Here is a 15,752-nt window from a genome sequence, read left to right as displayed (position 1 = left end):
TAAGAACAATTACGAACAAAGATTTTCAAAACCAGGGAGATTTTATGAGAATGTCACTAAACAGTTTACTTGGAAATGTTAAACAGAGTTCAGGTATGATTTAAGGTTGGTTATGGATGGGGCGTCTGATTTAAAATAATTTAATATAATGTGCGAATGCATTAAAGGAGCGTCTTTAGTTGTTCACACAGAACCGTCTAATATGGCATAACTATAAGGAGTAATGTTTGCGCTGTTTAAACGCAGCTATGTCAGGACTGGGATAGGTTATACATTTTCATCATTTAAAAACCTATAGGCGAGAAAAAGGTATGAACGCAAAAGTGGCAATGTCGCAGCCAATGATAAGTAATAAAATGAGTCGTCTGTGGTTTGATAATAGGCAGTTATAACTGACTTTAATTTGTTTTTATTAAATGAGAAAACCGTTATTTATAACTTTGCAGCGAACGTTTGTATTTTATGATTAGCAATGTTGATCTTTTTTGCAGTTATTAAACATATAAACTTATTTAAACTGGTTTAAATTTAATATAGTTGTCACTTGAGCTAGTTTCATAAGATTATGTTTAGAATGCGTGATTTGACATGCGTGGTTGAGGGGTTCCTGCAAAGCAGCTCAATGTTCATCCTCATGGGGTATAACTGAGCTTTGATCGCCATCTACTGGAGAGAATGTATTTGCTCATTTATTCTATTAACTCTTTTTTGCAAGTCTGTTTTATGATTTCACAAAGTCAAACCATTATGTTTTTATTTTATATTTTGAGATGATCATATTTAAATAAACAATTGCTAGGGTAGCTAATAGTTTCTTTTTTATTGTTTAAAAAAAAAATCAGTAGCCTATAAAATCATAATTTTTGCTTGACAAAGTTATTGGTTTAGGATTCTGGATGCATTTTTGCTGTGTTGGAAACTCATAAGCTCACACTAGTTAAATCAATTATATTATCAGAAATGACAGATATAAGAAATCCATTAATATTCATCACTCTTTTTACAATTATACAAGCAATTTCTCGCCGACGTCAGCTCCACTTTCGGACATGGTAAACAGCCAGGTGTTATTCATATAAGCCCAAGCATGACATATGTCATGATTAATATAATAATCGAAACACTCTTGTAGGCTATTCTTATGCTTGGCCAAATGTCATGACTTTCACTTTCATTTTACATTATTATGCACACGCCCAGATGTCATCTGAAACTTTGGAAGAATTCCTATCATATATTGGCAGCCATCCAGCATCTCTTAATCAGTTTGATATGCGGCGCTGGCTCTGACCGGCCACCGGAGCTCGCGGCCACTCGTTCGAATTTGTCGTGAGCAAGTCGCACCGCACATGCATGAAAACGTCAATTATTTCATTAATTCATTAATTCATTCATTTTCCTTCTGCTTTGTCTCTATTTTAGAGGAAAAGCGATAATCTGGACAAACTAAAGACATTTTGCAAACGTTTAACCGTGGCAGAACCACAAAAAATCGAAAAAAAGAAGAGAAAACGATACCAAAGTGATAGCTAAAAAGGATAAATAGAAATATTAATTTAGAATCACGGATGACTTATTTAAGCGCAATAGCCCAAATACATGTCATTAAATAACCTAATAATAATAACAATCATAATTTAAATAATGAAATTATAACCTATCCCAATCCTGACATAGCTGCGTTTAAATAATAACTGAAGACGCTTCTTTAATGCATTTGCATGATAAATTATTTTAAATCAGACGCCCCATCCATAACCAACCTTAAATCATACCTGAACTCTGTTTAACATTTCCAAGTAAACTGTTTAGTGACATTCTCATAAAATCTCCCTGGTTTTGAAAATCTTTGTTCGTAATTGTTCTTAGCCCTTAACATCATATTCATCAAAAGACGGTTTATGTGCAAGTAACCGCACCGGTCCGAGCAGGTAACGAGCCAGCATGGGAGACAAGCTCCGATAAGATTGCAGAACAACGTCTGTCCCTGGATCCAAGGAGTGAGCTTTACGCGATCACCAGCTGGCTTCCGTTACATAAGGGCAAATATAGATGACTAAAACCTCATTTACTCATTTTACTCATACTTTTTATCATTTATAATGTCCAATGCATTGATATTAAAATTAAATGCTACTTTTTTGCCTTTATTAGCCTTTTTCTCACCTGTTTACTGGGTTAAAAATCTTACATTATTCCATCTCCACCTGCTGGTGAAAGCTAGAGCAGCTGGCGATCTTCACTCTGCAATCTATTGCTTCTCCTGCAGTTCCCAGATGTAAAGTTGAATTTTATCAGTCGAATTTGATCCACTGAATTTATGGAAGCGAATATTAGAACTGAAATAAAATGAACTGAAAATGACCTTTTGAATATTATACATCGTATTTTTAAAGGGTATTGAATATTTTGTAAGTGAAATCTGAAAATTGAATATGAATTATTAAATTTTTAAGTATGAAAACGTGTTTGAAATATTTTTCGTTGAAATATTCACAGCTTAAATAAACAGATATGTTAAATTTCAGGACCTAAAAATACAAACCCTGGAATTCAAGTCATTAAAATGCAAGAACTTGTTAATACGGTGTATTATTTTTTTCAGTTTGTGATATTCAACAAGCTTTTTAATTCAAGACTTTAGGCATTGATTTTGTTCCATAGTGTGTGTGTGTGTGTGTGTGTGTGTGTAGTCCTACATTTGCGTGGTCCTGCTGTAATCCTCGTGTGTCCTCCATGATCCAGACTGTAAACACACACAGATGGAGAGAATGAGCTGTTTCGTTTCCCCCTCAGCTAATAAGCTAAAGCTAGCACTGAGCTGCTCAGCTACACGCTCCAAACTCTTGAGCTAAAACACACAACACTTGTTGGTTGAGCCGGGATCCACAATGAATGTAACACAGTGCGTTCTTTTCCTCTGCTGTTGGTGAAGCGAGCGCAGATACTGCTCATGTTGATGGAGACACCCTGCTGCAACATTCATTTATTACAGTGATCACACTTAGCTTTGCCATCGTTCTTCAGCACATGCAGCCTTTGAGCACATGTTGCAGTCCATCTCTAAACTATGTTCAGATTATTAAAGCTGCTCGCCAGCGCCCAAGTTCCTGACAGATTAGCAAGTGAAAAATACACATGTGTGCACAGAGAAGAGGAATCCAGATGTTGATTTTAGAACAAGAGTCTGAACATTAATCCAAGTGTCTGATTCCAGAATCTGAATCCATCTTCAATCCCCAACCCTATTCCTGACCTGATATTGTAGGATTCTTCAGCAGAAATGGAGGAAGAAGTTTCTCTGCTCAGCTCAAATGCTGAAACTGTACAGTGTGTCCTGCTTAATGTCACTGTAACTGAGCCAATACACTCCAACATTTACAGAGGAGATTCATTTCACACTCAATGATTTGCTCTTCATAGACATGACTGGAATACTCTACAAGCTGTATCTTCTGTCTGTCCTCACCCCATAACCCTCACAGAAAACTGAAGCTGATCACAAAAGAGCTTTCTAGTGTCTTTTTAAAGCCATTCAGTGTAAAAGCACACGGCCAGTGATGCTCCACATACTTGAGTTTGTCCAGTGTGTAGTTTGGATCCTCCAGTTGTTCAGAGAGCAGCTTGACTCCTGAATCTCCTGGATGATTGTAGCTCAGATCCAGCTCTCTCAGGTGTGAGGGGTTTGAAGTCAGAGCTGAAGACAGAAAACCACAGCCTTCCTCTGTCACCATACAGCCAGACAATCTACAAACACAGCAATAGTCCACATCACACAGTTGGACAATCACACATCTCTTTGTGTTGTGAAGATGCTGACTGCTGTTTCTGCTCATGTCAACAGCAGTGATGAACACACTCATCCTGATCAGCTCTCCTTATTGATCGAGCCCTCGCATCAGCAAACACACACACTCACACACTCAACAAGGACTCGACATCATCTGTAGAAGGTTACAGAGCATGACATGTTACACGTGTTATTATATATATTTTTAGTTATTTTATTGTAGTTGAACCTGGTAAAGTTTTCAAACAGTGAACTAAGACTGCAACTATTAGTGAAATCTATATTAAAGGTCTTCAAATATGATTTAGATTTACAGTAATTGTTTTTCATGTTTAAATCTGATTTATTCTTGTGTTTAAAGAGTTTGTCATTCCTCTACTTCAGTGTCTCAGACTCATTCAGAAATGATTATTAAATGCTGGAATAATGCACAAGAGAGTTTGGCGAACACGTTTTACACCATTTCAAATATATATTATATGTGCGGCTGTATAAGTCACATACAGCGCTCAGCATAAAGGAGGACAGCCCATTCTGAAAACCAAGACTTTCCTCCATTTCTCAGTCAATATAGGCAGTGTATTCTGCTGCATTTAAACAGAACACATTTATTAAACAGATTTATTCATGAACATCATATTTTAGTCACCAAACATATTCAGAAATTGAAAGAATGCAATTAAATTCAGGCTAAATACTGCAAAAAAAACTACGAATTTTCAGATTTTTCCATTGTTTTGCTTCTCTTAATTTTTCCTCTTTTTAATTTTGTATTTAATATTTTTCTATAGCACATAGATGTGGTTGTACTTGTTTTTAGACTGTTATCATGAGTTATTTTGTTAGATGAGCTCCAGATTTGGCTAATCTATTGTATATGCACAAATATAATACTGTAGAGCTTCCTATTAAAATATGAATGTAAAAGAGAGATTAGTGAGGGGTGTACTTATATATGCTGAGCACTGTATATTGTTCACCCAGAGTGTTTACATGGTCACACAGCAGTAACACAACAAGCATTTAGTTTGGGCTAGCTTCTGCAGATGGACATTGCTGTACACTGCCCTTGATGGGTGAGTGGGGGAGTGTCTGTTGTCTCTCAGGTGTGAATTATTCATGAGCATTGTCACTCACACATACAGCTGAGATCACCCAAAACAAACTTAAAAAAACGTAGATCATTGTAATGTTTTCTCTGAATGAGAGAACAGAATAATTTTCACATAATTGTGCAGTAAATATTCTAGTCTACAAGACTGCTTACTCTAAAGTCTTGTTCAGGCACATTCAGTGTGGTTTTTGCAGGGCTGGATTAACCAATGGGCCTTATAGGCACAGGCCCAGGGGCCCATGCGCACTAGGGGCCCCTGCAAGAGGAGAGAAAAAAAGACAATTTCGGAGTGTCTTTTTTGGCTAATTGCAAATAGCGCATGTAGTTGGATGCCTGATTGATAGAGACAAGATGAGTAAAGAGTTGCTGAACAGTACAGCCGCAGTGGCGCACCTTGTAAGGCGCACAGTTCCATTTTTTGACGCGATTAATTATAAACTCAATTCGAATCCACCATCAGCTGAACTCGTGCTACTTTTTTTTCTCCCCATTACATATCAGATTGGAAATATATTTATTTTTAACAGGAAGGAAACATTTTTTAAAAATAACGCAAATGTGATATAAAGTCACAAGTGTCTTGTGGGTATTTAATAATGTTTAGCCTTATAGGTGCCTCCCTCTCTGCAAAAACTATATTGCTCAGATAACTGTATTTCCTCTGAGCAAAAAAATCGCGATCACATATTAATATTATTATTATATTTAAACTGCTTTTTTTCTTTAACTAAACAGAATACTGTAATTGGTCAAGCGCGGAAACGTCAGTTTTGTAATAACCCGCACTAAACTGAGCGGACTGTAGTGTAACGTTAGTATTGGTCATAGATCAAAAATGAGTGGACAAGTGGATTTAGCAAACGCGAGAGAAAGAGGAGGCATCTTTATTGAGGCATTTTCCATACACACTATCTTTAAACAGCCCCTTGATCAGGAGAATGAGGGTACAGAAGAAGACGTTATGGTAACTTTAAATGATGAGTAGCTAGCATAAACCAGGCGGAGGAGGCTAATGGCAGCGCAGCGCGGACTGGATTCATCGTGTGAGAGAAAGACAGAAAAGGAGAGAGAGAGGGAGAGAGAGAGAGAAAGGCCCAGAATATATATATTTATAGTTTTATTAGTATTTTTATTCAATGCTTTGAAAAATAAGTTAAATCTTTGTAGACTATAAATACATATGTACTATATATCATTTATTTAAATATGTGGGCAACAAATTATAGATTCATTTTATTTAAAAATTATTATATTATTCTTATTTTTTAAATTCAACTATAGGGGTGCGGCCAGTTAGGGTGCCTTACAAGACAATGTGCCCAGGGGCCCCTGAGTTCCTAATCCGGGCCTGGGTTTTTGGGTCTTATTTCAGCTACATTTGTTTCTCCAAAACCTATTAACCACACATAATATTTATTTCTAAAACACAAGCATGTACATCAATACTCTCACATATTATTGTAGCTCAGTTTGTGTTGAATACAAATAAAACACATTTTGGCCAGTTCTGTGTAATAAGTAGCTGAAATCAGCACAGATGTCAGGGCATGTCAAAACATCTCAGGGGTCCCAAAATCACCTCAAACCCCTGAGGGTTAACTACAGGTATAGTATGGGCAGTGTGAAACATAATCACTGATAAACCAGAATTCCTGTTATCTGGGGTTTAGTAACACCCAGGGTTAACATGTTCAAGCATAAAGAGCTCTAATATGAAGCTGTCTGACTGTAGTTATTGTAGAGTGGAGAATCATTTACCTCAGTGTCTCCAGTTTACAGTCCACAGTCTTCAGTCCATCAGAGAGAAGCTTCACTCCTGAATCCTGCAGGTCATTGTTACTCAGGTCCAGCTCTCTCAGCACACAGTTTGAGGATTGTAGAGCTGAAGACAAACTCTCACAGCACTGAACAGTGAGATTACACATGGCCAATCTGAGAAAGAAGAACACATTACTAAAACCACACTGTTAATGTGATCAGTCTGATGTAACAAAACAAAAAAAAATCAATCAATCAATCAATCAATAAGGTGTTTAAACTCAGACCTCAGTGTCTCCAGTTTACAGTGTTGACTCTTCAGTCCATCAGAGAGCTTCTTCACTCCTGAATCCTGCAGGTCATTGTTACTCAGGTCCAGCTCTCTCAGCACACAGTTTGAGGATTGTAGAACTGAAGACAAACTCTCACAGCACTGAACAGTAAGTTTACACCACTGTAGCCTGTGTAGAGGACAAACACAATATTTACTACAGGTATAATATGAGCAGTGTGAAACATAATTACTGATAAACCAGAATTCCTGTTATCTGGGGTTTAGTATCACCCAGGGTTAACATGTTCAAGCATGAAGAGCTCTAATATGATACTGTCTTACTGTAGTTATTGTAGAGTGGAGAATCATTTACCTCAGTGTCTCCAGTTTACAGTGTTGACTCTTCAGTCCATCAGAGAGAAGCTTCACTCCTGAATCCGGCAGGTCATTGTTACTCAGGTCCAGCTCTCTCAGGACACAGTTTGAGGATTGTAGAGCTGAAGACAAACTCTCACAAGAATCGGCAGTGAGTTTACATGTCATCAGTCTGAGAAAGAGCACACATGACTAAAAACACACTGTTAATGTGATCTGTCTGATGTAACGAAACAAAAAAAATCAATCAATCAATCAATCAATCAATCAATCAATCAATCAATCAATCAGGTGTTTGAACTCAAACCTTAGTGTCTCCAGTTTACAGTGTTGACTCTTCAGTCCATCAGAGAGAAGCTTAACTGCTGAATCCTGCAGGTCATTGTTACTCAGGTCCAGCTCTCTCAGCACACAGTTTGAGGATTGTAGAGCTGAAGACAAACTCTCACAGCACTGAACAGTGAGTTCACAGCGCTGTAGCCTGTGTGGAGGACAAAGAGCAACAAAATCAGCAGTAAGAAATGAGTAGTGTTGAGTGTTCATGAGTCCAGTCTACAGTGATAAAAGTAACACTGGAAATAAACTATATATATAAATACTGCTCAAACAATAAAGGGAACACTAAAATAACACATCCTAGATCTGAATGAATGAAATATTCTTATTAAATACTTTGTTCTTTACACAGTTGAATGTGCTGACAACAAAATCACACAGCCATGATCACTGGAAATCAAATGTATTAACCCATGGAGGACTGGATTTGGAGTCAGACTCAAAACTGTAGTGAACTGCAAGAATTGCTGACACACTCCAGACACATGGGCATTTTCAGAACAAGAATATTATTTCATTTAAATCTGCTCTTTTTATTGATTGATTTATTTAAACTACATTTAACTCAACTAAACCTGTATTTCCCCATTCACGTGACTGTAATGAATTATTGAACAGATTATTAATAACTAATCAGAGAGCATTTTACTGAGCTCAGTGTAAAGATTAGTGTTTAGGCCTACAGTAAATGTAATATTACAGGCATGTCTGCAGCGAGACGGCAATACTGTGTCTAAAATTACACTATTTCTCTGATCAAAAAACAAACACAATTATCCAAGGGCAACACTGTGTTAGATTTGAGCAAATACACATCAACAAATGTCCTATTCAGCTGGTGGAGCACAGGGATTTACAGGGATTTGAGTTATTTTCCAGGATAAACTGTAAAGCAAATGAAGTAGATTATTAAATAAGTACAAATGTTGTTTGTGTGAGTAAAAAGTCAAGAAAAGTTTGTTAAATACGTTTAGAAATGCTGAAATAAATGAGCAAATAAGGAAACAGAACACTGCCGCCGCGTCCCCATGCAGTAATATGGTGTATCAGCGATCTTACAGGGGGACGATATGGCCAGCTAAAGATTTTCTGTTAAAGCAGGGCAGTGATTCACTAAACTGATCTGAGTCTTCAGTGCAGACTGATGTGTGTCTTCTGTGATCAATCAATGAATACTCACAGAGCTCTTCTGCAGTTTCTCACAGCTGCTATCAGTCTCCGTCTTCCCACATCTGATGTGTTGAATTTATTAGAGTCTAACTCATCCAGCGGCTCCTCTGACATCTCAATCATGTAGGAGATTGTTGAGCAGTGAGCAGGAGTGAGTTCCTCCTCTGAGTGTTTGTCTGATTTCACAAACTCCTGAATCTCTCTGGCCAGAGTCTGATCTTTCACCTCCAGCAGACAGAGGAACAGATTGATGGATCTTTCAGCTGAGAGATGTTTACCTCTCTTGATCTCGTCTTTAATGTACTGTGTGATTCTCCTGATGTTCTCTGAGCTCTCCTCCGTGTGTGTCAGCAGATCCTGGAAGAGTCTCTGATTGGAATCCAGTGAGACGCCCAGCAGAAACCGCAAGAACAGATCCAGATGACCATTACTACTCCAGACAGCTTTAACTACTGCTGAACTGAGCAGATCATACAGAGACTTCTCAGAGCTGGACTGTAGATATTGATTATATGAATATTCACTGTCATAAATCACCCTCAGCGGTTCTCTGTTCTCTGTTAAATGGCAGTAAAACACAAAGAAAGCAGCCAGAAACTCCTGAAAGCTGAGATGGATGAAGCTGTAGACTTTCCTCTGATGAATCACAGATTCCTCCTTGAAGATCTCAGTGCAGATCCCAGAATACACTGAGGCGTCAGTGACGTCTATGCCGCTCTCAATTAGGTCCTCCTCATAAAACATCACATTGCCCTTCATCAGCTGTCTGAAAGCCACTTCAGCAAGTTTGAGAATCACTCCTCTGTTGGACTGCAGGAGTTTCTCTGGATCTCTCTCTTCATACTTCTGCTTCCTCATGTTGATCTGAATCAGCAGGAAGTGGATGTACATCTCAGTCAGAGTTTGAGGGATTTCTGCACTCACATCTTCTTCCAGGAGCTTCTGAAGCACAGTGGAGGAGATCCAGCAGAAGACGGGTATGTGGCACATGATCTGGAGGCTTCTTGCTCTTCTGATGTGGGAGATGATTCTGCTGGCTTGATGCTCGTCGCTAATTCTCTTCCTGAAATATTCCTCCTTCTGAGGCTCAGTGAATCCCTGAATTTCTGTCAGACGCTTGATGTATGTGGAGGGGATCTGATGGGCTGCTGCTGGTCTGGAGGTGATCCAGATGAGAGCAGAGGGAAGCAGATCTCCTTTCAGGAGGCTCCGCATCAACACAGCCACTGATGAAGGTTCAGTCACAGCACAAACTTTCTCCTCATCTGAAAAGTTGAGTGTGATTCTGCTTTCATCCAGACCATCAAAGATGAACACAACTCTACACTGCTCATAAATCTTGGGCTCCAGATCTTCAAGTTTAGGATGAAAGTCCAGCAGAAGTCTGTGAAGACTGTACTGATGATCTCTGATTAAGTTCAGCTCTCGAAATGGAAGCACAAACATGAAATCTACATCCTGATTGTCTTTTCCCTCGGCCCAGTCCAGAATGAACTTCTGCACAGAGACGGTTTTCCCGATTCCAGCGATGCCTTTAGTGAGAACAGTCTTGATCTGGGCTTTCTCCTTCTTGATCTGTTCCTCATGTCCTGCTCCAGCTGAGGCTTTAAAGATGTCATTGCAGTAGACTGGAGTGTGTTGTGAGGGTTTTGTTCTGGCTCTTTTCTCCATCTGTAAAACCTCATGTTCTTCATTCACTCCTTCACTCTCTCCTTCTATGATGTAGAGCTGTGTGTAGATCCTGTTCAGGAGGGTTTGAGTCTCTCCATGGTTGATTCCCTCAAATAATCTCTCATACTTGTTCTTCATGCTGGTTTTGTGCTGCTCTTTGACTCTCTGAAGTTCATCATGTTCTGGTTGGAGTGAATCCTGCTGCAGGTCTCCAGTCTGACCATCTCTATCCACACTGCAGGAACAACAACAACACAAAGAGTCAATGAGTGCCAGTGTAAAGATCCTCTAGTGAAGCCATGTGTGTTTTCTCTGAACCAGCTGAGACACAATACACAGATTTAATCAGATTTAATTTAAACACCACACACTGATCTCTTGTACTGCTCAAAATGCTGTAAACATTTAATAGTACTTGTCATTTATTAAATGTAACACTTCAATCATTTGATATCCTTTATTCATAATGATGCTGGATGCTCACTGAAGACATTTAAAATCTTTTAGGATGAAAATGTGAGAGAGCACAAGTGTAACACTGCCGGTCCTACACCACCCAACCCGCTCCGAGCAGGGATCCAACCGGCTACCTTCTGCATGGGAGTCGGTTGCTCTACCAAGGAGGCTAAAGACCATGGCCTCTGGCGTCTGTCACTAGAGCAGCTTTAGAGGTCAGAGGAGTGAGGTTTACCTGCACAGCACTTCACTTGCTGGCCTCCGTTACAATAAAGACTGTGTGGTGTGTTTGTCTCACATAACTTGTTCATTCATCTCGTCTAAAATCTTTCTCTTGATTGTCCACACTTTGCTGACTATTGTAAAAGCTGGTAAACTCACTCCTCTAACTCTAACAGTTTGAGTATTAATGCTTTATTAGTACTTCACTAATGATCAGATGTGAGTGTGTGGACATTTAGTTTTAAAGTCTCCTGTAATTGTAACACTTGTTAATGTCTGATCTTCTAGAAACACAGGATCATATAAATGCTGCAGTGTAATCATGTGTGTGTAGAGATGATCTACCTGACAGCAGGTCCTGTGTTTCCACTCTTAAATTCTATTGGTGGATTCATAGACGCGTCACTCTTCATAGACACACAGCTGAGCTCTGCTTCTGCTCTCTTTTGATGAACTGAACTAAAACAGAGAAGATTAAAGTTGAGCGCTGCACACACTGCACAAACCTAATATTATTCATTCTTCATTTACAAAAATACTTAAGTTAATTTCCTTTATATTTGAACAGAAACTGTCTGAATGTGGAAAATATCAGCAAACACAGATCAAGGCTCATTTCTAGTAGAGAAAGCCCAACAGAAATGCAGCACTATTAGAGCAGATTAGAGCTGAAACTAATCATCGAATCACTGAATGAAGTCCACAGTGTAGGTGTGGGAGGAGCTTAATCATTCAGGCGAGTCAATCATCATCACATGACTATATAAGCAGCAGTATAAACTGCACTGTGTCAGCTGACTGTTATTCCCGCCTCCAGCAGCTCCCCTTATCCTCCTCCTCATCACTCAGTCTTCAGAAGGTCACTCATTGGGGGTTTGTCTGCAGAGCTCCAGTCCAGACTTTGAGGACAGCAAGACAAGTTCATTTACCATCATCTATCATGACTGAATGAGCAGGAGAACTCGAGAAATATCAATTCTAGAAACCAAATGTGTTGATCAGCAGCATCTATGAGGCCAACACAACATGATGATGACTACGCTTCAGTGAAAACAGACTCAGATCAGAGGAATGGCTGATCAGTACAGCACAAAAACAGCAGGGGAAAGTGTGCAGGAAAAGCCCTTTATGGCAGGAGATCGGGAACACTTAAGTTTAGCTCACAATTCATACTATTAACTACCGGCTTATTAACTGTGTAATGTGAACATATGAACTGCTCATTAGTAGTCATACAGTATGATCTTACTGTGGACCCAAAACCTAAACCCACCTTCTACCTCACTAACTATTAATAAAGCGCTGATTGGTTTGTTAACACCATCAATTGTGGCCTGAAGTGTAAAGCGGAGATCTTCAAGCACTATCCTGCAGAGCTCAGATACAACATCTAACATCTGAAACCCAACAGATCCACAACACTAATTACCTGATTCATTTATTATGAAAATACTCATCAGTTGCAGATATTAAAGAGATGATCTACCTGACAGCAGGTCCTGTGTTTTCACTCTTAAATGTTATTGGTACACCCATAGACGCGTCACTCTTCATAGAAACACAGCTGGGCTCTGCTTCTGCTCTCTTCTGATGAACTGAACTAAAACAGAGAAGATTAAAGTTCAGCGCTGCACACACTGGAGTCAACACAGCAGATTTACTCAACATTTCATCATTAAAACACTGTTTAAACAGCACTTCATGATACTTTTCATGATGATTGTACACAATCTTGCTGCCTGTATGTGTTAATATTCAGACAGATTAAAAACACAACTAACAGAGAGTAAATATAATATCCTGTAGAAAATAATCATATGAAATGTCAAGTGTAGGTCTAATACCTGCATTCTGTAGACAAATCCTGATCTCCAGCAGCGTGTGTGTTACCCATGATGGATCTGAAGAGTTTGATCTCCAGCAGAAACTCTAGAAGAAACTGATGAACAATCACAGATCTCCAGTCATTGATCAGCCTTCATAATTCAACTGAATGCAGGTGTTACGGTTTAACTGGTGACCGTGTTAACTGGTGTCCCTTTCCAGATGTAAGCTATTCCCGTTTGCAGATTGGCAGATTCGTCACTTTTTCACAGCAACAAAACATGTCCATACCAAATAAAGATTATTATTAGTTGGTGTCAGTGTCATTGTGTGCATTATTGATTTTAATATCTGTGTAGCAGAACAGTATATAACCAAAGTAAATAAAAAAAATTAGAATTTACATGTCTTTAACAGGATTCGAACCCGTGTAGTGAAAAGGTTTCACACACGTATCAATCATCTTATCTAACTGAGCTACTCAGAACTCCAAACGAAGCAGTCTGTTTTAATATCTTTGTCAGTTAAAACATGCCTTGCTGTGGTTGTGGACCCGTGTTAACATGTTTCCATCAATGTTAACATGTTTACATGCTGTTTAGTTACATGTACTCGCGTTAACGTGTTTCTACAAACTCTCCCGCTGATAGAATAGCTCTCTGTGACTAAACGATGCTTCATCAGTTGCTCAAACCATGTTTTTTCTTAGTTCTAGACTCATGTCTACCTGTGCCTTTGGAGTCGTGTTAACTCGTGACCCATGCTCATACATGTAACGTAAATAAAGATTTTATCCAAAAAATGAATACAATGACGATATTATTATGCAACATATTATGTCTAATATATATAATATATATTTCATATATAATATTATGCAACAGAATATTATAATATTATGCAATCAGAATATAATAGTCCCATTGACTCGTGTTAGTCTGTGTCTACAAAGTTAAACGAGCTAATATTTTCTCAGAATAGCTCTAAATGACTACGATGTTCCGCTAAATACGCATACGTTATAAATCGCAGTCCCATTTTAATTTAAAGAGAATTAAAAAAATCAGGCTATACATAAACAAAACTTGTATGTGGATTCGAACCTACTAACAAAAGAGACGCATGAAAGGAACATACGTGCTAACTAATTGAGCTATCAAGCACTGATAAGTTTAACAGCTTTTAATAATTTTATCGTATGTAGCCAAATCATGTTCATAAGTACCTTGATACAGATGTAACCAAGATCATACATTGAAATGTTGCGATTTTCAATTAATATTCTGTTGCATAATATTATATATGAAATATATATTATATATATTAGACATAATATGTTGCATAATAATATCGTCATTGTATTCATTTTTTGGATAAAATCTTTTTTACATGTATGAGCATGGGTCACGAGTTAACACGACTCCAAAGGCACAGGTAGACATGAGTCTAGAACTAAGAAAAAACATGGTTTGAGCAACTGATGAAGCATCGTTTAGTCACAGAGAGCTATTCTATCAGCGGGAGAGTTTGTAGAAACACGTTAACGCGAGTACATGTAACTAAACAGCATGTAAACATGTTAACATTGATGGAAACATGTTAACACGGGTCCACAACCACAGCAAGGCATGTTTTAACTGACAAAGATATTAAAACAGACTGCTTCGTTTGGAGTTCTGAGAAGCTCAGTTAGATAAGTTGATTGATACGTGTGTGAAACACGGGTTCGAATCCTGTTAAAGACATGTAAATTCTAATTTTTTTTATTTACTTTGGTTATATACTGTTCTGCTACACAGATATTAAAATCAATAATGCACACAATGACACTGACACCAACTAATAAGAATCTTTATTTGGTATGGACATGTTTTGTTGCTGTGAAAAAGTGACGAATCTGCCAATCTGCAAACGTGAATAGCTTACATCTGGAAAGGGACACCAGTTAACACGGTCACCAGTTAAACCGTAACACCGGAATAGATCAGCAGCTGAGACACTCAAATCCAGAAGCTCATCACGAGTAAACTAATGAAGAATCACAGCGTCATTCGTTTGATAATAATAACATCATACACACATTCACATAAAGCTTACAGGTTTTGTCAAGACATTAAAGATTTAAAGCTGTTCTGCGTTATAAATGGTGAATTCTGTCTGTTTAAAATGGCGACACAACAACTAAACACTTTCACTTTCGTTTCTGAAGGAGCGGCAAATCATGAGTTCAGTGAAAAACAACAGTCACAAACACTCTAAACAGAGCAGAGAAGAGTCAAACAGCTGCAGGGTTATCAAAGCACCTGCGGAGGTACATTTTTCTAGAGTGATTTTACCTGAAGCAGTATAAACACTGGACACAGAGAAGACAGAACAAACACATACCCGGCCATCCTCCGCCGCCTCCTCTTCTTGTTCTTCTTGTGTTGCGAGTTATAGAAAGCAGCGTAAAGCTGAATACCGCCACCTGCTGTACTGGAGAGTGTATAATAATAATAATAATAATATGTTTACAGTTTGGTCAAATCAGTGTCATAGAGCTCAACGTAGATTTGTAGAAAATAAAATGACTGCTTTCACATATATACTCAAATCTATATACTCTAATCTTTCTTCATGAAGTCTAGCACAGCTTGTAGTATATTCCCCATGTGTGACTGCTCTGATGATTACAGCTCAGGCATTGAGAGGCTCAGGAGTTGTCCTGTTGTGTCGCTGCACTGATAATCCTCTCGTGTGTAACTGCAGATAAAAGCGTGTCT

General features: G+C 38.4%; 1 protein-coding gene across 4 annotated transcripts in view; it reads right to left on the bottom strand.

Moving 5' to 3' along the window:
• Positions 1–15,404, bottom strand: part of LOC147845138 (NACHT, LRR and PYD domains-containing protein 3) — a 30,350-nt gene extending 14,946 nt beyond the window's left edge. The window contains exons 1-11 of one of the 4 annotated variants that reach the window (XM_087249708.2): positions 15,376–15,404; positions 13,011–13,105; positions 12,653–12,766; positions 11,512–11,625; positions 8,828–10,723; positions 7,619–7,792; positions 7,310–7,483; positions 6,950–7,123; positions 6,663–6,836; positions 3,574–3,747; positions 2,700–2,746 (exon numbers count right to left, since the gene is read on the bottom strand). In XM_087249708.2, coding sequence (XP_087105834.1) covers positions 2,700–2,746; positions 3,574–3,747; positions 6,663–6,836; positions 6,950–7,123; positions 7,310–7,483; positions 7,619–7,792; positions 8,828–10,723; positions 11,512–11,625; positions 12,653–12,766; positions 13,011–13,060 — 3,091 coding nt within the window. In that variant the 5' untranslated portion in view covers positions 13,061–13,105; positions 15,376–15,404. Of the gene's footprint in view, positions 1–2,699; positions 2,747–3,573; positions 3,748–6,662; positions 6,837–6,949; positions 7,204–7,257; positions 7,484–7,618; positions 7,793–8,827; positions 10,724–11,511; positions 11,626–12,652; positions 12,767–13,010; positions 13,106–15,326 lie in introns of those variants that run through there. The other 3 variants (XM_087249707.2, XM_088650081.1, XM_088650080.1) reach the window with 3 other exon arrangements.
• Positions 15,405–15,752: the final 348 nt, after the last annotated feature.

This window comes from Danio rerio, chromosome 4 (assembly GCF_052040795.2).
Source record: "Danio rerio strain M-AB ecotype USA chromosome 4, GRCz13ab, whole genome shotgun sequence".
Taxonomy (NCBI): domain Eukaryota; kingdom Metazoa; phylum Chordata; class Actinopteri; order Cypriniformes; family Danionidae; genus Danio; species Danio rerio.
The sequence above is the reverse complement of the archived record's forward strand: the minus strand, read 5'-3'. Positions and strand labels throughout refer to the sequence as shown.